General features: G+C 47.1%; 1 protein-coding gene across 1 annotated transcript; it reads left to right on the top strand.

The window, feature by feature from the left end:
* Positions 1-449: 449 nt before the first annotated feature.
* SLC6A14 (solute carrier family 6 member 14) lies at positions 450-15,457 on the top strand. Its single transcript, XM_005148230.3, has 14 exons — positions 450-522; positions 1,028-1,196; positions 2,965-3,096; positions 4,658-4,819; positions 5,597-5,732; positions 6,646-6,778; positions 8,539-8,679; positions 10,274-10,502; positions 10,588-10,713; positions 10,805-10,923; positions 11,983-12,082; positions 12,288-12,397; positions 13,428-13,595; positions 13,920-15,457. The coding sequence occupies exons 1-14, from the start codon at positions 475-477 to the stop codon at positions 14,067-14,069; spliced, it is 1,923 nt and encodes a 640-aa protein (XP_005148287.2). The 5' UTR covers positions 450-474; the 3' UTR covers positions 14,070-15,457.
* The last annotated feature ends 9,688 nt before the right edge of the window (positions 15,458-25,145 follow it).

Consider the following 25,145-nt stretch of genomic DNA (forward strand, 5'->3'; position numbering starts at 1 on the left):
TTTAGGCACTGGAGCTGCTCTCAGGTCTCCCCTTCAGGAGCCTTCTCTTGTCCAGGCTGCCCCAGCCCAGCTCTCTCAGCCTGGCTCCAGAGCAGAGCTGCTCCAGCCCTCACAGCATCTCCATGGCCTCCTCTGCACTCACTCCAACAGCTTCACGTCCCTCTTGTGCTGCTGCCCCAGAGCTGGATCAGGGCTGCAGGCGGGGGTTCCCCCTCCCTTCCCCTGTGTTGGGGCTGAGGAGCAGGGGAAGTGGTCCCGGGTTGAGGTGAGCAGGGCAGGGGGCGGTGAGGATGGGAAGTGGTCAGGGGTGTTCCCGAGGAAGTGGAGCAGGATCAGCGGGGCGGGACGTGGCTGCGGGGCAGCCCAGACCCGAGGTTTCCCGATGAGGGCGGGCAAGAGGGAAGGAACCGGCTCTTAAATAGGGCAGAGCTGCGGGCTGTGCGGGCAGAGCGGAGCGGCTCCGGAGGCGCGGCAATGGGGATGCTCAGCCTGCCGAGATTCCTCTCCTGCGGGAAGAAGAAGGTGAGGAGGATGGGGATGGGATAGCGTGCTCCCAGGGATGCATCTGCTTGGGCTTCTCCATGCCAAGTACCACACAGTCAGCAGGGTGCAGGTACCTTGGAACACTGGGGAGGTGAGGTATGGTGATACGGAGTTGTGTGGGCAAAGGGGGATCCAGACAGCAAATGGGAGCACTGAGAAGGATGAGCACCCAGACAGGGGTTTTTAGAGTGGGCACACAAGTATGTCCTGGTGTGACCATCTGAGCTGGGCATCTCTTGGATGTACTGTCCCCAGGAGTTGAGAGCACAGGGGACTACAGTAGCAGCAGAGCAAAACTGGCCATAGAGATTGGGCTCTCTGGTGGGACCCTCTTAGCCGAGTCCATGCTGTCCTGCTAGTGATGAGGTGGACAGGCAGCCCACCCAGTGATGTCAAGGTGCTGCTGTGGACAGAGGAATGAGGATATGACTATGCTGCTCGCCTATGGGGTGATCCTGAGCCTTCCCTCTCCTTCTCTTCCAAGAACTTCAGTTTGTCCAATGAGAAAGATGCCCACATTGGTGACAGTGATGAGAACCTGGAGCGTGGCAACTGGTCGAACAAAGGCGATTACCTGCTCTCCATGGTGGGCTATGCTGTGGGCCTGGGCAACGTCTGGAGGTTTCCCTACCTCACCTACCAGAATGGCGGAGGTACCTGTATGGAATGGCTGTGTTGGGTGGGCACATCTTGCTGTCTTCAGGAGAGAGCAGGGCCCTAAGGCTGGGCATGTCCTGTCAAAGCTGGATGTGAGCATCACCCTCAGAACTGGCATAGTACCTGCTGATAGGAATGGGAAGAGGACTAAGAGACATCTCTGCTTTTTGGGTATCAGCTGAGAGAAACAGTGGCTCTGCACAACCAGATTTAGTTGAAGAACATCCCTGCTCATTGCAGGGGGGTTGGACCAGATGAGCTTTGAAGGTGCCTTCCAACTATTCTATGATTCTGTGATTTAGTTTTAATTGCAAACTTCCACCTGCAAATTCCAGAATGCTTCTGATTTACTCACAACCAAAAGCATCTTTTGTCAATGTGCCAATATCCTCTACTTTCCTAACTAGCTGTTCTCCCTCCCCCATGCTTACCTCCCTGATATGTTTATAGAGAGCAATACAATCCCCTCTGCACCTTTGTTTTGCCAGGCAAACAAGCTGAGCTGGAGTAATTATCCAAGCTCAATAATTACCTCATCAGATACTTGGGAAGTGTGAGGCACAGAAAGCCTCTACCTGCTTACACAATGGACTAGTGGCAAAGCCAAATGGAGGCACTGGCTTCCTTGGCTGCTACTCCAGAGCTTTGTCTACTTGCCAAGCAACCACTGGTAATTAAAGACAGCATAAACACCAAGTAACTGCAGAGGACTTACTTGTATGTACTTATTTTCTCTGCCTAACAGACACTGGATGTCAAATCCTGGACTATAAGCACAGCACAGCATGTATAACACCCAGAGGCTTTCTTGGTGCAGAAGTTGCATTACTTACAATATGCTAAAGAAAATCATGAAATCAAACTAAGTTGTGACATTGGCCCTTGCACTTCTCTGCTGGAGCAGAAAGATTTGCATTTAAAGCATATTTGTACTGCTGCTCGTATCCTGCTCTGTGCCCCACAGCTGATAAAGACGACTGCTCCATCCTCATTTTGAAACCTGAGGAGTAACCCAGTTAATTCTGTGGGACTATTTGCTGCCTTACATGACAGCAGGTACTCGCAGTCCCCCCCGCAACTGGGTCCTCGATTGCTTTAAGCTCAGTGAAGAGCACAGGTTTCTGGGGGGATATCAGGTTGTGTTTAGGAAACTTGTACTCTCATTTTCCTCGTCTTCTGTGCTCACACAAAGACGTGCCAGTCCCTCTGGCAGAACAGGGCTCTCATTGATATCAGGTTAATGTACACTTTAAAATGGACATGAACAAAAGCCACACTGGGATCTTGTTTGGCACAGGAGTCAGCCAACCGTAGACAGTGATTTTCATGCTTTGATGTCCAGTAGCTCCTCGAACAGGGCAGCTGCAAATCACAGCGAAGCCCAGGAAGGAATGATTCTGTTCCTTTTTAAACGGAAAGCTGGAAGATACACTGGGATCCAGTGGGGACTGCAGCTGAGCAGTATTCCTGCTTGTATGACAACTGTCTTTGATAGGTGGTGTGAAATCCTTTTGATTCTGTTAGAGAAGCCATCCCATGTAAATCACTGGTTCTGGTGATCTGTGTCTCTTCATCACAGGTACTGTTTAATCCCACAGCAAAGAGGAGTTAGAAACATCTCTCCATTCTGCAAACAGAAAAGAACCCACAGTGGGATATTTGAAGTGGGGGCAAATTGGGATATAAAATGTGGTGGAATTGGGGTAATGAAAAATTCATTATTTTCCCTGTGTGTTTGTATTTTCCCTCCCTCTCTCCCCTCAGGTGCTTTTCTCATCCCATACACCCTGATGTTGGCCTTAGCTGGTTTGCCCTTATTTTTCATGGAATGTTCCCTTGGGCAGTTTGCTAGCCTGGGGCCGATTTCCATCTGGAGAATATTACCACTGTTTCAAGGTTGGTATTGTTCTGTTTTCTTTAGATCTTTTAATGTTAGTAATAAATAGTAATAAACAATTTCTTCACAAAGTTACTAATTATGAGAAGCCAGTTTCCCTGTAGAGAATATTCCCAATGTCACAAGTCAGTTTTATGCGGGGGGTTGGACCAGATGAGCTTTGAAGGTCTTTTCCAATCCAAACTATTCCATGGATTATATTCCCAAGTAGATCTTCCAACCCTCACCGTTCTGTGTTTCTGTGATCTTACTTATTCACTTAATAAGGAGGTGGGGATTAAAGCTTTTCCCCCAAAGGGTGTGGATGGTAGGATGCTTTATCAGTGATTCTCCTGGTGTTATGCAGCACTCCACCTGAACTGCATGTGTCCAGGCAGGAGGAAAGCACCCTGTTTGCTGGGGGAGGGAAAACCTCAGTTAAACACCCAGCACTACGTGCAACAGGTTGCAAATAATTTTTAGAGGTTCATTTTATTGCTGTTTCTTCATACATCACATCCTGTGTAGCTTGCAAGGCAGTACCATGTTGGGTGGACTAACTCTGTGCCCAGCTGCCAGCACTGGCATAGGCACTTGGGTCTGATTGCTTTATGCAATGCTGGGCACATATTCACCCAACTCATTGCCTGGGAGGCATCTGCTAGTGTGATAAAATAGGCTAGACTGGTTCATAAGGTGAGATGCCTCTTATGATAAGAGTTGCACTCTGTAGTGCTAGTTTGCCTGTCTCTGAGGGCTGGAATTTCCTAGGGAGATGTGTGTGTTTGGGGATAAGCCACCATGTGGTTTACCCACTGCTTCCATCCAGGCCCTGTACTGATGGGCATAAAGGACTGTGCAATTGGTCTTATTTGAGCTGTATCTACCAGAGGATTTAATGTAGGAATAAGGAAGTTTTCCTATGCAATAAGAATTTTTACTTTCCACCTTCTACAGAAAACAAAAGGATCACAGTCTGTGGGGTGGCCTGAACACTTATCCTTTTTAGTCTCTGTTCTGCAGCACAAGCAACCTTTCATGAGAGTACTGTATTTAACTTCAAGACAAAGTCTATAGACACTGGAAATCTTTTATGTGTCTAAGATACAAGCCTTGAATATAGTCTATAGGATGAGTGGGACAGCTTGGCAGACTTTCCCAAACTCACAGAGCAAAGTTCATTTTAACAAAGGAAGAAAACAGCATTATCAGCACAGATTAACTCTTTTGTATTGCTTCTCATTTACTGGCAAAACCATTCATTACAGTGAGATCTTTAAAATGGCTTGGCCAGCCCTAGTGTAGTTTCAATTTACTAAGCAATCCAAGCTTCCAACTGAACCGAGAGGGAACTGCTTGGACTTGGCAACTAGTCCAGTTTTTCTGTGGTCCTGATTCAACCTCTGCATCAAAACCCTTTCCAGTTTGGTTGCTGTTAAACATGATTTAAAACCCAAACAAAACTAAGCTCAGCTTCTTCCCAAATAATCCTTTAAAAGTCAAGTGGAGGCCATTCTTTTTTTCATGATATTTCCAACTGGAGTCTGGGGTATGAAGACTTTGTGTGTGTCTCTTTCCTAGGAGTGGGCATCACGATGGTCATCATCTCCACATTCGTGGCGATCTACTACAACGTTATCATTGCTTATGCACTCTACTACTTATTTGCCTCCTTTCAAAAAGTGCTGCCGTGGTCAGACTGCTTCTCCTGGGCAGATGAGTTCTGCAGCAAAACACGATTAGGTACCATACTTAATATTACTTGTTATCATAGATTAATCAATATTGCTGATTGTCTTTAATATCACTATCTTGGATACTTGTACTCTGTACTGTTTCCTGGGAGAAATTACAGGGGCAAGACAGTTCCCCATGGCTTGAAAAATCCTTCTGGAATTTTGCATCTGAACACATGGGAGTGATGCCTATCTGTTTCCCTGCCACCAGGTCTGGGTGCTTCAGGAATATACAAAGAGCTGGGCTGAAAAAAACATCTTGCTAGTTCCTTTTTCTCTTTGGAAATCTAAAGTTTCTTCTAGTACATGCAATCCCTGTAAATACTGCATTCCCATTTCATTAGGCTTTATGGCAAAGCACATACCTTCCTTGAGAGTACCAGCATTATTTCATTGTCCCTCACTTACCCTGCAGCTATGGTAATCCTGAGCACCCGTGAGGCATTGGTTTCACACTTTATTAACTCTTAAGAGCATACCTCCTCACTATTGCTCTTGATGTTTGGCAGCAGATCTGTGGCCAAACACCTGTAATCTCACCATTTTCCATCTCAGAACCAGGTGAAGCAGGTGAGATAATTAATAGCTGGAAATGTATTGCCAGATGTTAAGGTAATTGTAACTCTCTTTAGCCATATATCTGAACAGCTCTTCTAAGATTCATAGGATTCATACAATGAACGTGAGATGCTTGACTTAACCAAAAGTTGATGCTAGCTCAAAATCTGTAAGTGCTATAACAGTAACACTGTGTCAGTGATCCCTTGTGCTTGCTTCCTTTCAGTAAGTGACTGCAATGCGACCTTGGATGGAAATATCATTCATGCAAACTACTCATTCATCACAAGCAACAACCTCACCTGTATTAATGGCACCATGAACTACAAACCAGTGCAATTCCCCAGTGAGCAATACTGGAAGTAAGTAAAGGTTTTAAAGAAGTTGCTAAAAATGCAACTTAAGCTTCAAATTGAATTGATGAGCCTGGGCTCTTAAAAGAAAGCAAATGAACCTGCAGCAAACTGAAAATACTCCAGCTTTAATGAAGTGCTCCTCTCTGGAGTGCTGGGAAGGACTGCTTAGCATCTGATAGCATATACTTCTTTATTTAGGAGTTACTATACAAAATATATTCATTTTATTCTGAATCTGGGCCTGCTGTGAAATTGCCATCTCTTTAGTTTCAATTTGCCTCATATTCTATGGGTTCCTGCAAACTGATTCTTCTTATAGCTCTTCTCTTGCAATCAGAATGTCATGGCTAACATTAAAGAGCTGAGGCAGGCCTGATGGGAGTTGTATGGAGAGCTGATGGCTGGTAGATTTTAGAAAGAGGGGGGAAATGCAGTTAAATATTCAGGTTTTCACAGAATCCCAGCCTGGTTTGGGTTGGAAGGAACCTTAAAGTTCATCCAGCTCCAACCCCTGCCACAGGCAGGGACACCTTCCACCGGAGCAGCTTGCTCCAAGCCCCTGTGTTCAACCTGGCCTTGAACACTGCCAGGGATGGGGCATATATGAGGATTATATATACACGTATACTGGATATTACTGTTGTTATCCTTCAGAGGAAATACTCTGAAGAGGAAATATATTGTTCAACGACTGAGAAGCAGTGAGCTTATTGCTAACCATCAACCTCCATCTTCCTTCAAAGTATCATCTAGTTTGGATTTCACTTATGTTTCAATGCCAACCATGCAGTTCTAACTGGAAGCAGCTGCAGGTTCTTGTAATATCATTAGAAACCAGCTCACTTTCCTTCAGGCAGTAGCTGAAGAGGAGCGAGTGTTGCTGTCACCCTTTTCTCATGGCAGCGCTTTGTGCTTTCAGTAAAGTGACTCTTCAGCGCTCGAGTGGGTTGGACGAGACCGGTAACATCGTGTGGTACCTGGCTCTCTGCCTTCTCCTGTCTTGGATGATTGTTGGAGCTGCGCTGTTTAAGGGAATAAAATCTTCTGGTAAGGTAAGTTAGGAAGAGCAAGTAGCAGACTGATCATAGAATCCCAGCCTGGTTTGTGTTGGAAGGGATCTTAAAGCTCATCCAGCTCCAACTTCCTTAGGGAAGAACTTCTGCCTCAGATCTAATTTCCCTTCTTAGTTTAAAGCCATTTCCCTTTGTTCTGTCATCACATTCCTTTGTAAAAAGCCCCTCGCCAGGTTTCTTGTAAGCACCCTTTAGGTGATGGAATCCTGCCCTTCAATGTCAGTTGGACTCGTGGATGGTCAGGACAGGGCAGGACTCAGTCCAAACCCACTCCCCTTTGCTGGACTCAGCATCAGACTTTCTTTCTGCACCTTGGCTTTGTAACTGGTACATAAAATACGAGTAAGGTGCTGATTACATAGCAATTACTTAATCCATGGGTCCCAGCTCCACCAGAGCCACCGTGTGTGTAGGGATCTTGCTGTCGTGCAGGTGGTTCCAGCTGGGTTTTGGCAGTCCCTGATGGACCTGTGCCCGTGACGGCACACGCACACACACCCTAGGAACACCCGGCAATTACTCGCACCTCCAGACTGGTTGACATGCAGGTCACATCCTGCAAGCACACATGGGTGTGCAGGTTCCTGCTGGGTTGGGAAATGTTTAGACTCCAGATCTCAAGCTGCTTTTAGGAACCAGGTCCATAGGTGCTGGTGTTCAGACTCTGGCTCTGCTGAGCCTCCATTTCCATGTGCTGGAGCACAGCTGTCTGGAGTTTCCCTTGGGCTAGGCTAGGTCCTCTCCAAACCTCAGGCAGGCTGAGCTTCGTGCAGCCCCTTTCCTGGTCTAGCTCCTTCCTCCCCATGCTGCTTGCTTACCTCTGTGCTGCTTCATTCTGTGCATCTTCATCCTCTTGCCTTCATTCTTCCTTTCACCCTCCCTGCACTGTTTGTTTTTCTCATTGTTGCTGGTTTTGGTTTCCTTTATATTCCTCCAGCCATTGTGGATTTCCATGGGTCCTCACTGCCTGTCTTCCTTTGCTCAGCCTGATGTCTCCTCCTGTTCTGCTTTCTCTTTGGAGCTGTGAGCCCTCCAGGGTGGAGTATCTCTGCTTTCCCAGCCACAGTTCTGATGCACAGCTTCTCTTCAACTCACATTCTTTGGGTTCCTGGCAATTGTCTGTTCCTGCTGCCACCTCTCCTCTGGCACGAAGGTAAGCCTCTGAGGAGCAAGCTAAGACTGAGAAGAATCTAGCTGGGCAGGAACAAGGCAAGGATGAAAAGCAGTGAGAATTGACTATTCCAGGCAAATAGGAAGGAGGTCTTCAGGAATGGCCCTCACCATATGATGGTGTAATGCTATGGCTTGGTGTAAACAGCAGCCCTGGGTCAATTACCTGGCTGCATAACACTGAAGCTGAGAACAAGAGGACTGTTGAATGTTGCTTGTAGGAGATAATTCCACCCTGGCCACCCAATCTGAAACAGCTTTCAGTTAGCATTTGCCAGAAGCCTGGCAAGAGGGCTCTGGGGTGGTGAAGTCCAGGCCAGTAAATCATGTCAGAAAACGTATCTGAGGAACTGGTCAAGTGCTATCTGAGAAGTGGGTATGTGGCTTGGGCCTTGTGCTTCCTGCTGGAATGCAGCTCTGGAACCAGCTAATCCAGATGCCTTAGTGGCTGGCATGTGTTCACTTCCTTGGTCACCTGGAAGCTGTGCAAAAGACCTTAGCTAAAGCCTGGCCATTCTCCTTGCACAGGGGTCTATGTGTCACCTCACATCTGATGTGTGTCCCTGCAGGTTGTGTACTTCACTGCACTCTTCCCATACGTAATCCTACTCATCTTGCTGGTGCGGGGTGCCACCCTGGAAGGTGCTTTGGATGGCATTGAATACTACATTGGGAGACAGTCCAACATCACCAAGCTGATGGAGGCAGAGGTGAGAGGTGGTGACAGCTCCAGAAGCATGATATGCTTCTGTGGTTCTACGCACTTGTCTCTTATGAAGCAACTTGGGTTTTTATCTGGTCAGGTTCTTCTCCATGAGCTGCCCTGCACTTTGTATCTGAAGCAGGTCCTGTGCATTCAGCAACCCCTCTGAATGAGGGGGTTTCTAAAATCATAGAATCACAGAACCCCAGCCTTGTTTGTGCTGGAAGGGGCCTTGAAGCTCCTCCAGCTTCAGCCCCTGCCACAGGCAGGGACACCTTCCACTGCAGCAGCTGCTCCAAGCCCCTGTGTCCAACCTGGCCTTGAACACTGCCAGGGATGGGGCAGCCACAGCTTCTCTGGGCACCCTGTGCCAGCGCCTCAGCACCCTCCCAGGGAAGAGCTTCTGCCTAAGAGCTCATCTCAGTCTCCCCTGTTCTGGCAGCTTAAAGTCATTCCCCTTGGCCTGTCCCTACAGGCCCTTGTCCAAAGACCCTCTCCAGGTTTCCTGCAGCCCCTTTAGGCACTGGAGCTGCTCTCAGGTCTCCCCTTCAGGAGCCTTCTCTTGTCCAGGCTGCCCCAGCCCAGCTCTCTCAGCCTGGCTCCAGAGCAGAGCTGCTCCAGCCCTCGCAGCATCTCCATGGCCTCCTCTGCACTCACTCCAGCAGCTTCACGTCCCTCTTGTGCTGCTGCCCCAGAGCTGGATCAGGGCTGCAGGGGGGGAGGTCTCCCCATAGCGCAGCAGAGGGGTAGAATCGCAGGACAGCTCTATTGGAAGTCCAAACCCCTGCTGTAGCTACTCTCAATCTAAACAGCTAGCCACCTTCTGCCCTCTCCCTGCCATGCCAGATAGTGACCACAGCCATGGTATTGCCTCTGAGCAGCTCTTGGGGGTCATGCTGCAGCAGAGGCAGATGTGGTTTGTCTGGGTCATAGTGGGATGAGCACAAGTGGGAGAACCCATGGAAGTTTCCACTTCTGCAACTGTGTCCTGGTTTTCCTTATTTGTTGGTGCTGTGACAAGATTCATATCTTGACATCCCACATCTGTGAATCATAGAATCATAGAATAGTTAGGGTTGGAAAGGACCTTAAGATCATCCAGTTCCTACCCCTCTGCCATGGGGAGGGACACCTCACACTAAAGCATGCCGCCCAAGCCTCTGAACAACCTGGCCTTGAACACCGCCAGGGATGGAGCATTCACAACTTCCCTGGGAACCCCATTCCAGTGCCTCACCACCCTAACAGTAAAGAATTTCTTCCTTATATCTGATCTAAACTTCCCCTGTTTGAGTTTGAACCCGTTACCCCTTGTCTTATCACTACCATCCTTAATTTAATCTCTTCTGTAAAGGATGTGACCTTCAGAGATAGTAAATGATATTGTTTTATTGTTTGTGCTGGAAACTGCAAGGTCACCAGCATGCTATGTCTCACCTCCTCTAAAATGCATATGAAATGGAATTAGATATTCAGGCTAAATGCAAGAAAAACAAACCCCAAACCAAGCAAAACCCTGGAGCTTCAACAGAGACAGACTTAAAAGCTTATGACACATACCGTGAGTTGTACAGTAACTCCCATGTTCTTATTTCTGGCAGGTTTGGAAAGATGCAGCCACCCAGATATTCTACTCCCTGTCCGTGGCATGGGGTGGGCTGGTCGCTTTGTCTTCATACAATAAGTTTCACAACAACTGCTACTCAGATGCTATTTTAGTTTGTGTGACCAACTGTGTCACCAGCGTCTTCGCTGGGTTTGCGATATTCTCCATCCTGGGACACATGGCATTTGTGTCCGAGAGGCCCGTCTCGGAGGTTGTGGACTCAGGTAAGCTGATCATCACGCTGCTGGTGGGGGGGACTCGCTCTGGTCAAGGCATGGCAATAACCCCCTTCCCTCCACTGCTTTCCAGGATTTGACCTGGCATTTGTAGCCTACCCAGAGGCTCTCTCCAAGCTACCGGTTTCTCCGCTGTGGTCCTTCTTGTTTTTCTTCATGCTCCTGCTCTTGGGCCTTGACTCTCAGTTTGCCACCATAGGTGAGTGGAGTTTTAAATGAGCCATGGCTTTGCAAATTACCATTACCTTTCTTAACCATGCTGCTCAAAGCCCACCCTTCTTCCTTTGCAGAAACACTTACAACCACCATACAAGATATATATCCCCAAGTGATGAAGAAGTTAAGATTGCCTATAACCCTGGGTGTGTGCATACTGCTCTTCCTCCTCGGTCTGATCTGTGTTAGTCAGGTAAGACGTTACATTCTTCTCTGGCGATCGGTTTAGTGATGCTGCAAGTGATGAACTCAAGTCAAAGTATCCTTTCCAACTGCTTCTTTTTGCATGGATTGATCTGAGAGATCTTGAATTCTGCCAGCGTGCCTAGACATGCCAATAAACTCCCAGAAGGAAGCTTGAAGAACCTGAGGTTTTCTGTAATTATTGAACTGAGATGTGCTTTTAAATAGAAGGCCTGTACAGAGCCTGTGAACCACCACCCTGATTTATTCCTCCTCGCTTCAGATTATTTATGTCATCTCAAGCATGTGCATACAGTGTGTTTGCAGTGCTGTGGGTACTGCTAATAGATGCTGATGGGATCTTTTTGTTCAGAACTGACTACCAAACAGGACAGGATTGAGAAATGACCTATTCATGTAATGAAAATCCCCTATTAACTCATAAGCATCTGTAGCTTGTATGGTTACTTCTCCTGCCTGTGTATACATACATACATAAAAGGAATTTGAAGTATATTGTGTAAAAGTTCTTGAGGCGATTACTTTTAAGGATATAAAGGTTCATTGCAATTACTCCATCTAGAAATGCAGATTTATGTATGTAATTAGGCTGAGAATGTGAAGAAGGTAATTGTGGTGAGCAGACAGTTGTGTGGTCAAGCAAAGCATGGAAGTTATGAAACATGATGGTAGGGAAGCTTTTAAAGGACTTGGCACACAAGGGTGTGAAATGGCTTGTTTCCTGTTCTGTGATCCTGCTATTGCATGCTGGTGTGTAAAGCTGCATACATATATATATATATATATATGTATCTTGCTATGTGTATACAGATCTGCAGTATTTTGTCAGATGTGCTTTTCAGCTTTACAAAGAGATATTTAATCAAAGCCCCCCAAACAATTCTGTGATTCGATGAAAATCATGTTCCCAAATGTGTGCTTAACCTGAAGGACTAGAAATTACACTCAGACTGGTGATGAGTTAACCTGACTCGAACAGTGCCACTTAGTTTATCTTCATAAAGACATTACTCCTCAAATTTTCACTTCCTCATTGCTTGTTCTACAGGCAGGGATTTACTGGGTTAACCTCATAGATCACTTCTGTGCTGGATGGGGAATCCTTATTGCAGCCGTCCTGGAGATAATAGGCATCATTTACATTTACGGTAAGTTATTTGCATTGAAGATCCATGATTTGGCTACTCAATCTGAGGCATGGTGCACATAAAACACTAATTACCACAATAAAGCTTTTATAATTCAACTGTTACCATGGAACTGGAGAAACTGACCTTGATAGTTGCCTTTCTTTTATCACTTTGGAGTCACCACACCTGCTTTTCAGAGCACCCTGCCATTGTCTTCCAACAGGAGGAAACAGGTTCATTGAAGACATTGAAATGATGATTGGAAAGAAGAGCCGTTGGTTTTGGATGTGGTGGAGAATGTGCTGGTTTTTTGTCACTCCTGTGCTGTTAATGGTGAGTGGAGATGACTGGATGTGTTAGCATGACACAACTTAGTCTCTTGGTGTTGGGGAGGTTTCCATGTGAAGATTGAAGGCTGAATGCCCAGGCCCTGTGTATGGAGATGGGGTATGGCTGTGCCACTGATGCAGACTGTGTGCTATCTATGCTTTCTGATATATTCCCCTCCTTCTTGGGTTCTCTCCAGGTGAGGCTGGACCTTCAGATCAGTTGCTAGTGAGCTGAGTCTACGCTCCTGAGGAGTAACACAGAGCAAGCACCAGGTTGTCCATTTTAGCAGCTGGATTATTTAGATTTCAGACTGAGGAATGTTTGGAAAACCTGGATATATTTTTTTTTCCCCCTTTTGAGCTAAACCCCATTTGCAGGACAGATCCCTAGCTTGGGCTTGCTCTTTGGATACCCAGCTCTCCCCCGTCTAACTGAGGTTTCTTATGTCCTGTCACCTTCTCAGTTTTTCATACTCCTGATTGTGAGTGTAGATGGTTGGATTATGTTCGTGTGAGAATTTAGTAGCATCCCAAATCCAGAAAAAGTGATGAGTCATGTCCAGCACATAATCTTTAATCTGTCCAGATTACAGTTTAGAAAATGCTGCTTACAAATATCTTGTTTTTGCAGCAATATTTGCCAATATTTAATCTTGGATTCTATCCCATATTCCTGTAAAATGATGGAACATGGGAACATATAAAGCATACAGAGAAAGGTACTGGGTTTATCCAGTAATATAGATACCCTACAACATAAGATTTCAACAGAACACAGAGATCAAGTTCTGTTTAAATATAGATGTGCTTGAAGTGTTAGGATGCATATCATTGCTGTCTTTCAGTCCATCCTTTAGTCTTATGTTTCTTGACTGAACACCAAACCTGCACAACCATTCTGGCACAGGGAAGGCAAGAGGGAACTGCAGAATTTGTAGTTATTAATCTTTAACAACTTGGGAATAAGGGGCAAGTTCAAGTTAGCTGCAAATCTGCTTTTCTTTCTTAATCTTTTTGCCTTTTGTTTTTAATAGGCAATTTTGGTCTGGTCTTTGGTCACGTTTTCACCTCCCACTTATGGCTCAGTGGTGTACCCAGCTTGGGGAACTGCTGTTGGCTGGTGCATGATCATCTTCTGTGTCATCTGGATCCCCATCGTCGCTATTGCAAAAGTAGTTAAAGCTGAAGGAAACCTATGTCAGGTAAAGGCACAAAAAAGCTGTCATGGTCTCACATCCTGCTTTCTTTGGCGTTCCCAGGAACGCTTCTGCTTTCTTCAACAACACACCCCAGTACCTTGAGGTGTTCACAAACCGGATTTCTACAGCAAAACACACCTCTGCTAGTTGCATCAGAGGCAAATTTACCAACCCAGGCTGTGGTTTATGGTTTGGGTTACTTTAACATGCCTTGGTGATGTGTTTGCCATGAGTTGGTAGCTTCAGGGCACAGTGGGAGTTTCAGCTTTACTGAACTTTAACAATAGCCTGGTAAGAGATTAAATGCCTCTTGTTTCTGCTTTCCAGCGCATTGTAAGCTGCTGCAGGCCCACTGCAAACTGGGGGCCCTACCTGGAATGTCACAGAGGAGAAAGATACAGCCATGTTGTAGATCCCAAAAAGGAAAAGGAACATGAGATTCCTACTGTGTCTGGATTCGTATACACCCAACAATGATGGCCGTTTGGATGATAACTTTTTAACATATGTGTGGGGCTCTTTTTCTTCTGTTATTAGAATATGACAATGCAAAACAACAAGCAAATCAAGCCCCTGCCCTACAAAACCCAGCCCCCAGATGGAAGCGAGCCATGTTATTTGTTTTCAGTGCTGTATGTTTGGGGAAGATGAGGTAAATCAGACACTGAGATGTCCCCAGATGTTTAGGTTGAGAGGGCAGGAAGATGCACTGCAGCCTCCCCATGCTGATGGACTGGGCATGCTTCTCCCCATCCATTCAGTATCCAGCTGGACTGCAGATACAGGGGTGGAAGAGAACAAAGACACATCCTGATGCTGCACAGCTACAGGGAATTTGAGCCAAGAGGTGCTGTGCCTGCATGCCCTGATGTGCCATGGGCAGTCAACACCTTCCGCTGTGCTTTGCCATCCCCGGTGCTGTGCAGTCAGCAGGAGGTGGATGGGTGCACTGCTGCTGGCACTGCAGCTCAGGGAACAGGAACCATTCTTCTCCCTAAGCCTTGCTCAGTGCTGTGAGGCTGCTCAGGATTTGATGTTGATTACAGTGTGTGTGTGTGTGGATTTTGTCTGTGCAACTAAATATTGAGTGGCAAAACAAGGAAGCAAGGCCTCAACCTGGTGAAAAGCAGGATTCTTTCTATTTCTTGTTTTTTCCCCTTGGGGTGTCCAATGAGCCACTTTCTGTGTCATGCCCCATGCTCAGCATTCATCTGCCTGTAATTCAAAGACCATGTGTTTCCATATTCAGAATGCAATAGTAACCATTGAATTCTGGTGTATCTGCTCTCCTCCACTCACCAAGGCATTACCTATTGGTTTGTTCTCTGCATCTTTCACTCAGACTTGGGTTTTCCTTTCCAAAGGAGACCTGAAATGTGATTTAAACAGTGTTATCAGGGTTGTGGTTAGAGCTGAAAGAAGCAAAATTTACCCCAAGTGAAGGTTACAACTGCCTTGTAGTACTGTTTCTTCTAATTTGGTTGAAATGAAGAGTCAGGAAGCCTGTCGTGTATTTGGGAGCACATATTTGTGTTCCTATCCAGGCAGGAGTGGGCCAGGTTAAGAGAAACTGACTTCACCTGTAGTCCAGCTGAATTCCTGGTAACAGACCTGTGAATTGAATGAGTACATTTTATGTGCTGTGGATCATCTCTTTTACTGTGAGAATGGTTCCTTGGGAACCATGCAGCAGGGTTTCTAGCTGTCACTTCCTCTCAGGGCTGCATCAAGTGTTTCTAGACATGAAGGAGCATGGATAGTGGCTTGTTGCCCAAGCTGCATTCCTTGGTCTATGTTTTATACCTGTGGTTTTGTGTCAAATCAACACTCATGCCAAATAAAATGTGATTTTCTGTTTTTAATGATTTTGGAGCTGGAAAATGAGGTTTTGTATGGAGCTGGGGGGGGGGGGGGGGGGGGGAGGGGGGGGCAGTTGGTGAGATGCAAAGTACCAGCAACTCTTCTATGATCTTAAGCCTTTGGGAGATTGAACTGGCAAGATTCAACCTCCAGGAAGCCTTTTCTTACAGAAATTAGGATCTAGTACAATAGCTCTGTAATTGTGTGGGAAATCATAAAGAAGTGTGTGGGATTAGGGTTGAGAGGAGCCCTTTCCTGCATTCCAGCTGCTTTAGGGTCATGGTCCACCAGGAACCAGCAGAAAACAGTGCTGTCACTGGCCCTGAGGTGTGGAGAGGCTGGGAGCAAGAGGGAGGCTGAGCTGCAAAGCTGGGTCCTCACCACCCCTTGTACCATCCATTTGAGCTGTCACAGCAGGCAGCAGCTCAATACTGGGAAAGAATAGGCTCTGGGTTGGTGGGAAACAGGCTGCCAAGCCAGCTTCAGAAAGAATCTGGGAGAATTTGGGAAGAAGAGATGCTGCAGGATAATACTAGCCATCCACTACCCTGTGGGGAGGCACTGTTACTGCACACAGGGCTCCTCTGAGGCTTCTTCTGATCTAGACCTGTCTTGTAGGCTTCTGGGAGCTGTTTTCATGACGTTGCACTATCAAATCATCCCAGAAGAGCAGCAGAAGACAGTTTTCCAAGGGCTGGGGATTCAGGCTTGGTGCTTTCTCCTTTCTCCAAGATAAGAAAATCCCCCCAGTTCCAAAGGCAGGGCTTGCTTTCCTGGGATCCCTCTCTGCATGCGCACATCTGACATCCTCCTTGTACATCCCTCCTGTTGCTCTCTTTGGGTGAGTTGATTTCCTCTTTATGTTGATGACTGCTGGCATCTGCTGAGGAGTCCCAAAGAGTATTTAGGAGTTGGCATTCGTATTCCTCACCCATCATAGCCCTGGCCCAGCAGCATGGGTTGCTCTGTAGCCCCCGAGGGCTATCTGAAGAAGTGGTGCTGCTCTGGAGGTAGGTGGGACCCAGCAGACCTATTCCTCACCCGCACGGGCTGGTGCCCAGCGTCCTGCTGTTTGCTGGGTTGAAACAACCAACAAAGCTTGAGATTATTGCAAAGTGACAAAGCGGGTTTCTCATTTTTTCCCCTTGGGGTCCTCAAAGAGCTGCTATCTGTGTCATGTCCCATGCTCCCAGTGTTTCATCCCTGTTTCTGGACACGAAGGAGTGCGGATAGTGCAAGCAGTACAGCGTTCCTGGCAAGGGAGGGTGCTCCGTGCTGAGAGGTGGGAAAAGCACCCAGGGTGGAAAAAAAACAAATGGTTTTGCTTTGGATCCCACTACACAGAAGGGAAAGGAAAACTCTTGGACAGAGAAAAGGAGAAGTGCAGAAGACGTATGTGCACTGTGAATTGGCTCAAAATACAAGTTTTCCAGTCCAAAAAGAGAACAGAGACATGTGCAGTTCCAAAAACTACACCTGTCACAGGGATATATGATAAATATATATACCTCCTACATACAGGAGGTATTTACAAAGCCACACATAAAAGCTGTACATAAAGCTAAAGTTACGGGGCTAAGCTTATGAAAGCAAACGTAACCCCCCAGATGATTTCTATTGCAGAGGCTACTCATAAGCCTGAAGTCAGATGTAAGGGAGGTACTTAAGTGTATTTCCACCCCATCCCTGTTTGCCTGCAGGGGCTGCGCGGCGCTGTGCTAACCAGCAGAGAGCAGCCTGTGCCCGTGTCTTCTGATCGCAACCATGCAGTGGGGGCCTGCGAGGGATGGGCATGAACCGCGGCTCGTCCCGGTGCCCTGCAGGGCTGCTCTGGGGCTCTGGACGCGCTGTTATAAAGCCGAGTCATTTGGCATCGCTCCTGCCTGGCTGGCGACTGTCGAAGTGCCTGAGCTCTGAATTAGACCGGCTGCAGTGAAAGGTCTCTTGTATCCAGTGCTAAATGCACTAAAAGGAGACGGGATCCATGGACTGGTTTGGGTGAGAAGGGACCTTCAAAGCTCATCCAGTCCAACTCCTGCAACGAGCAGGGATATCTGCAGCCAGACCAGGTTGCTCAGAATCACATCCAGCCTGGCCTGCAATATCTCCAGGGATGGGGCATCCACCACCTCTCTGGGCAACCTGTGTCAGGATTTTACCACCCTCACTCTACAGAGTTTCTTCCTCACATCCAGCCTCAGTCTCCCTCTTTCAGTCTAAATCCATCACCCCTCATCCTGCTGCAACAGCCCTGCTGAAAAGTCTCTCCCTATCTTTCTTATAGGCTCCTTTTAAGAACCAAAAGGCTGCAATAAGGTCTCCCCAGTGTCCTCTCCTCCAGCCTGTACTGCTTTATGGCTTCTAGCCAAGCATTTTAGTAGCCATAGGGCTGCCCTGTTAATGCCACCCTGGCCTCTGCAGGCTGGAATTGACCATAGATTACCTTGGCAAACCAGTTGTCCCAGTAAGTGGAACTTTCCAGCCCTACATCACAATTCTGTGACACCTGGAGCACCCTCACTGCCCAGTCCCCAGAGTTCAGATGAGTCTCACCCTGTTCTCATTCACTCTCCATGCCTGAGGAGGAGATGCCACTTCTGGTGCAGGAGGCTTTGAGAGCACCAGGAGAGCAGGTCTGCAGTATGTGCATTGCTCTTACACCCTTCCCTGGGTGTCTGTGTGAGGCTGGTGTCAAGGACAAGATGCTGACTTGTACCTTTGGTTTGATCTCACACTCCTCTCCTGGAGAGCAAACCTTGAACTACTCGATTCACATTTGCAAACTTTAACTCATGTACAAGCAAATACAGATTGTTGCCAAGAGAAACCTATTGAATTTTACCTCTTGTTCAAGCCCTGCCAGGCACAAACAGATTCATGTCCAATGGAGCCTGAATGCAGTTTCATCCAGACATCTCCCTCTAGTGCACCATCTCCTGAGCTCCAGACTTACTTTATTTCTCCTCAAGCAACCAGAAGAGAACTTTTGGTGCAGTTTTTACTATGAGTAGCTTTGTTATGGGTAGCCTGCGTTCCACAAGGGGAAATAATCAACAAGCACCCCTGCCAACCAGCTTCCTGCCCCAGAAGGGATGGTTGTTCTCTACCACTATTAAAAATAAGGTAAAAGAAAATAATTCACTTTGAAAGAGTCTCTTGCTGGAGGAAACACTGCAGGTATGGAAGGAGCTGGGTACAGGTGTCTTGATGGTGTACGGTACAGCTTCAAAGCTTATACTTTAATGAAAATGAATGCATGTTCAACTTCTCCTTTATTTCACCTCCCTGAGAGCTACTGATGATGATGCTTGCAATGTGCCTGGTATGTGTGTGTATGTCCTGGATTTTAACCAGTGTGGATGAAGGAGCAAACCAGCCCTGTACTCTGTGGCTTTCTATACCAGGCTGGGCTGCAGGCGTCCAGGTCCCCAGGTCACTGCTCAGGGCACTGCTGTGCACATCACTGTGAGACCAAGGGTCCCTCTGCTCTTGCTAAGCCCCAGCACTGCTTCTCAGTATTCCCATTCTCCTGGTATTGGGAATTATGTTTTCCTTTAGTTTCAGTCTTTTAAAGAACCCATAATCCATTTTCTTCTTTTAGGCTAAGGCATTATCTTCAATACAAGACATTTCTACATCTAAATTCCATAGCAGCCACAGGGTCACACTGACTCCAACTACCAACGCCAGCATTGCTTAATGGTTCCAGTGCAAACAGAGACTCAGGCACAGACTTCAGAGCTGGTTGCAACAATGGAGTCACCTTTTCATTCTGGATGTGATGAATGGTTTAGGCGTGGTAGGCAGGAAAATGAAACTTGTCACTGGAAGACAGATGAGGGCAGCATTTCCCTGCAATGTCAGGACATGCTTGTTCCTTCTCTCTGAATAGGTTTTCACCTTACTTTGGCTGTTAGTGCCTAAACTGCTTCCAGAGTAGCCTTGCCAAATGTTCTTGTTCTTCATATGAAATCTGGGGGCCATGTTGCCTGGGAGGTATGCGGAAAGTATGGAAAAACAGAGGCAGTTTTTGCAGCTCAGAACTCATTTATGTGACAGAGGTTTCTCCCCTTTTCTAATGGATCCTTTGGCATCACTTGGGTTGGTTGGTTTGTTGTTGGTTTTTAATTACTGTGTACAGTGAATGGTGTATTTGCTGTTTCCTTGTGTTTTAAAGGGAGGAATGGCCATAGTAGCCAATGGGGAACTGTGTGGATGAAACAAAGGTGCGCAGAAGCAGGCAAAGGTCCTGCTACTGTGTTTTATTGTGTTGATGCTTTTGCCTCTTTCTCTGTTGATGTCTTCCTTGTGTCATGACCAGGTTGAGGATGATTTTTAACTGCCAGGACAGTCTGGGAGTCTCCAGCTGATACTGTTCGTCCATGAAGTCATTCCCTAAAGAGCCAGCTCTGGCCTTTGCACATACTGGACTTGATGATCTTAAAGGTCTTTTCCAGCCTAGCTGATTCTCTGATTCTGTATCACCAGTGCATGCAGACCCACTGCTATCCTTGGGATGCTTAATGTTCTGCTCACCCACCTTGGCCAGATAGGAGCCATGACGCTCCCACAGCCAGGGTTGCTCTGTAAGACCAAGCCAGCACAGTGGGTAAACCCCTCTTCTCATGTCACTGCAGTGCAACGGGTAAGTTCATATTGTACCTGTTGGATTTCCAGCTAAGAGCTGGATTCTCTGGTCCTGCTTAGCACGCGGCAGCACCAAGCCGCGCTTCTCCCGCTCCTACAGAGCACTAGGATTCATTAGCTTGCATTTATCAGCTCTTGCTAGGGAAATAGTGAATAATGAGGCCTGGTTCAGGTAATGAAATGATCTCTGTCTCACATCTGATTACATTGCTGCTTATTATTTCCTTGGTGTGTAATTTTGCTTCCCTGGAAACTTGTTTTCTAAACACTAATGACTGCAGTTATGGCCTAAAGCTGAACCTGCCCAGCAGCACTGCGGGAGCCTGGTGAGCTCTTTGTGGTGGTACCATCATTAACTAATGGATGGATGGAGACAGCCTCTGCCCCTTTGCTGGAAGTTACAAGGAACAACACAAGGAAAGGTGCAGCCCTTGGTATCCATTATGAACAGCTTATCTCCTTCAGGTATCAATGCTGTGATTCTGCCAAGCTAATTGCCCTTCTTCTCTGGCACTGAGTTTCTCAGAGAGATATCTACCATGATTCCTCTTCATTTGTAGTTTGGTGGCCAAGAAAAAGACATATTCCTCTCATTTCTTCCTTAATTCCCTTTCTTCTTCAGTACGTTTCCTGAATACCAGAGTAGTGCAGGCTATTCCAGATGCCTTATGTGAGAATACTGAAACTTCTCTCTACTGGAATGACTTTGCTTGTACATCTTAACATTCCATCTGCTTTTTCCATGGCAACATGCATTTGGTAGCCTGGGGTCACCCTGCGCGAAGGAAATGTGGCCAGAAATGAGCTTTTGGGGCCCTTCCCACCCAAACCAGACCATGACTGTCAAGACAGGAGGAACCTGGCTCTGTTATGGACTCCCATGGTGTACATTGCTGGGACAAACTGTCCCCATAGTAGTGCCTCTCCCTCTGTTGCCCAGAATATATTTGCTCCTGTATTGATTGCATACATATGCAGACAGTCACTAAAAGTTGAAATCTAACCACACAGTGCAGGGGCTGCAAACCATCCCAGGAGGTTTATTGGCCTGATTGATGGTACATGGCTTCTCCCCAGGAGCTGAGCAGAATGTAAGACATCCTTATATTAAAACAAGTGTGGGGAAAAGACATTTCTGCAGAGAATCGTTCAGTCTTTTCAAATTAGGTTTCTTTTTTTACCTAAACTATTGACTAATGGGCTGAAAAATTCCTAAATGTGCCTGGTTTTGCAGACAATGCCATTTTTCTTAGGAAAGAAAATCATTAAGTGACAAGTGAATGAGTGTGTCCTTGTCAGTGTGTTTCTCAGGCTCAGCTGGGGAAACAGATGTGGAAAAGGTTTAAATTAAATGGCTTTCCAAGCTCTGAGTCAAAATGTAAATTGCCAGGATTTGTTTTCCTTTCAGGGCTTTGTACATCTTTGCTCTATGCTCCAATTGTGCGTTACTGCAGAAGTCAGCGGCCAAGCTTATCAATGCACTCATTTCCCAAGCTGTATTTCATCCCAACAGCCTGAACACCTTGGAGGAATTCCCGTGGGTCCTGGGAGCTTTGTTGCTTGCATCTGGCTGCTCCTCCATGGTGAAGCTGAACTTGGGCAGCCACACCACAATTCAGCCCATTGGTAGGTATGTGATGAGTCACCTTGTGTTGGAGGGGAGATGCCATTTCATTGCCTCTCTAGGATCATCCCAAACACTGGGAAAGATCCTATGGGGCTTTACCAGAGCAATGACCTAGTTTTGTTTTGCTGCCATGAGCTTTGTCCTTCTGATACAGCCATTACAAACCTGCCCTTTGTACCCAGGGCAAGTCAGACCCATCCCAAGTCCCCTTTTAGGCTTTGCTTGCAAATGTTAGCAGCTCTAGATGCAGCTCAAGCTCCAGTGAATTTGGCTGCTATAAAGACAACTCATAACTGCATTACCAACAAATATTCTATTGCATTTTAGCTAAAAACCTGGTATTAAGGGAATAAAGCAAGTGTGGTTTATGGGTCCTCTTGGCTACAGCAGTGTTGCAGTGTCCCTTGTTTGTAGGCATTTCCATTTCCATCAGGAGAGGTTAAAGGGGGTTGTGCAATCTTATGAAAAATAGCCAGGAGATGTAAAGAGATGTGCAGGAACCTTGGGCTTCTGAATCAATAAAGTCTTTCATTCCTGTGGCTGTTGAGAGCAGAAAAGGAAGAGCTGATGATGATCAGAACTGAGGTACTGGGAAGGACAGTATAAAGCCAGTCAGAAATCAAAGCACAATGGATTTATACTGTGACCTTTTGGTCCAGTTCTTCAAAGAGCTTTGTGTGCATCCAGGGAGGGGAGCGTGACTGGCTGCTAGTCCTGGTGTCAGTCAGCTGCAGGAGTGGAGTCCAAGGTGGCAGAAGGGGTGTGAAGATGCCGCAGAAGAGGGATGCAGCCCTGTGAGGTTTTGTGTTGTCCATCCTCAGCATTGGTACTGGTGTGCAGCAAGTGTCACAGCTACGTACTGCTCTCACACAGTAGAGATGTCAGAGTCTGCACCACCACCCCCACAGCCACAGGGACCATCCTCGGCTATCCCTGAGATAGGCTGCTCCTTTGTAACTCCAAATCCTTTAGATCTGCGCTCCCCCCTTGCAGAGAGGGTCAGAGGAAGCCTGGGGACATCTGTACTGCCCACAGCCTGTGTGAGTTGCTCTCTGTGCTGTCCAGGGCCTGCTGAGGAGCTGGGATCCTGCTCTCCTCCTGGCAGGAGGCTGTGGGAGGAGGGTAAGGTGGTGCTTTAAGCCTCGATTTCTGCATCTCTGAACAAGTTGTTGCTGCTCTACAGTAAATTCCCTGCCTATGAGCTTAATGGTTATGAAATCATGGGGGCATTCTGCTAATGAGTTGCTGGTGGGTATCAAGCAATGGCTGGTGACAGGGGTGAATGGATGAGGCTTATGTTTTGTAACCTGGGCCAAGGGGGATATGCATGTATTGGGCTAGGCAGAAAACACCTCTAAGGAGGACTAAGGCCATCAGTTTGCACACAAGGCTACCCTGGTCCAAGAGTATTCTGCATCTCTCTGCTGCTCAGGAAGAGATTCAAGATGCTCTGGGTCAGAGATTCAAGGGAAGGCTTGATCTCCTAATGCAATGGTGTATACAGCTTGTTACTAGCTTTCATGTGCTGCAGTAAAACTCACCCTGGCATTAAGCATTCACGGTGCTGAGAAGCATCTAAAATTCAGGAACAAGTTACTGCCTCTGTCATTTCAGGAGGACTTCTGTGTCTTTACACTTCTAAATGCTGGCATAATAAATCCTGAAGTGCTTTCCTTCCTCATGCAGATGTGAATAATACAGCTGTCAGCTGCTGTGTCCTCTATAGGAAACAATTGGCAACCCTGAGGTGGATAAGGGCTGGAGGCCTGAAAATCCCCTTAAATCCATAATCAGACATAATGTAAAGACAGACACTTTTGCAATAAGCATTTTGGAGAGTGCCTGTTAAAGTGCAAATGCTGGAGCCCCTGTGGGGTTGGGTGCCTTCAAGAGCAATGTGGGCATTGCAGCAGCTCGCCCCATCCATCGCTCCCCAGCCCCTCCTGCCCACCCTGCCCACCATGTATTTCCTCTATGGGTTCCTGATCTGGATTTGCCAAATGGCAATGGAATTAAGCTAAATACGTTGAGTTACGTCTGCATTGTGGAGCTTCCATGAAAGAGGAAACCCGTGGTTGTCATTGCTGGGGGTTTCTACTTTCCCCAGTATCAATAACTCCATGTTCTCAGAAAATATGAAACATCTCTGTGAATGGTAGAGTTTTAGCTTTAGGCCAGGAGACTGGTACCTGGAGCTGCATCTGTCTCACATCCTTCATCCTCTCAGCCCTTAAAGAATGTGCTTGCCAACATCCTGAGCTCTGTTCCCTTACAGTTCTCCCCTTTGCTCTTAGACACGCTTTGATTTTCTGCAATATTGCATTTGATAGTATAACTAAATGGTTCTGAATATTTTCCTTTCGGCAACTGCGTCTTCCCTTTGAAATGGAACTTATTTCCCTGTTGTAAATCAGCTTTAGAGCCTTGTATGTCTGAGGAGAGGCTCCAAGTGAAGCCAGTATTCTGCATTTCCATTTCTTGACCCAGCGGGTGGAATTCTGTGCAAAATGCAGGAGAAATGTCACAGAGATAAAGCAGCATTGGGTTTGGTTCATTCTCAGCTTAGAGCAGCCAATGTTATGGAAAACATCCAGGCTTTGTGGAGATTGAATTCAAGGAGGGTAAATACCTTATGGGTACTGCTACGTTTTGGTGATGATTTTACTGACTACTGCAACATCACCTGAGGGTTTTGATACAGTTTCTTAGTTTCAAACCTGAAATATAGCTGAAATACATTGCTTTGCTGTGAAAGTCTGCAGCCTGGGTGCGGGATGAACTTCCCAAGTGTATTGAAAGCAAACTTCGGCTTCAGTTTCCTTCCACCAAACCACATTTATTCTGAGGTTGGGGAAATGCCCCTGCCCTTCAGACAGCCCATTTAACACTGACCTGCTGAGAGAGCTGGGCTGGGGCAGCCTGGAGAAGAGAAGGCTCCTGAAGGGGAGACCTGAGAGCAGCTCCAGTGCCTAAAGGGGCTGCAGGAAAGCTGGAGAGGAGCTTGGGACAAGGGCCTGTAGGGACAGGCCAAGGGGAATGGCTTTAAGCTGCCAGAACAGGGGAGACTGAGATGAGCTCTTAGGCAGAAGCTCTTCCCTGTGAGGGTGCTGAGGCGCTGGCACAGGGTGCCCAGAGAAGCTGTGGCTGCCCCATCCCTGGCAGTGTTCAAGGCCAGGTTGGACACAGGGGCTTGGAGCAGCTGCTGCAGTGGAAGGTGTCCCTGCCTGTGGCAGGGGTTGGAGCTGGATGAGTCCCTTCAACCCCAACCAGGCTGCGGTTCTGTGATGTGGTTCTATGGCCTCTCACAGTGTGGTTGTGATAACAGCAGAAACCGCTGGAAATGCCCCCGCCTGTGCCGAGGGCTTGGGGCAGAGCTGACCCGAGCTCCGCCCGCTCGCTCCTGAGGCCCGGCCCGCTCC

This window comes from Melopsittacus undulatus, chromosome 6 (assembly GCF_012275295.1).
Source record: "Melopsittacus undulatus isolate bMelUnd1 chromosome 6, bMelUnd1.mat.Z, whole genome shotgun sequence".
Classification (NCBI taxonomy): Eukaryota; Metazoa; Chordata; class Aves; order Psittaciformes; family Psittaculidae; genus Melopsittacus; species Melopsittacus undulatus.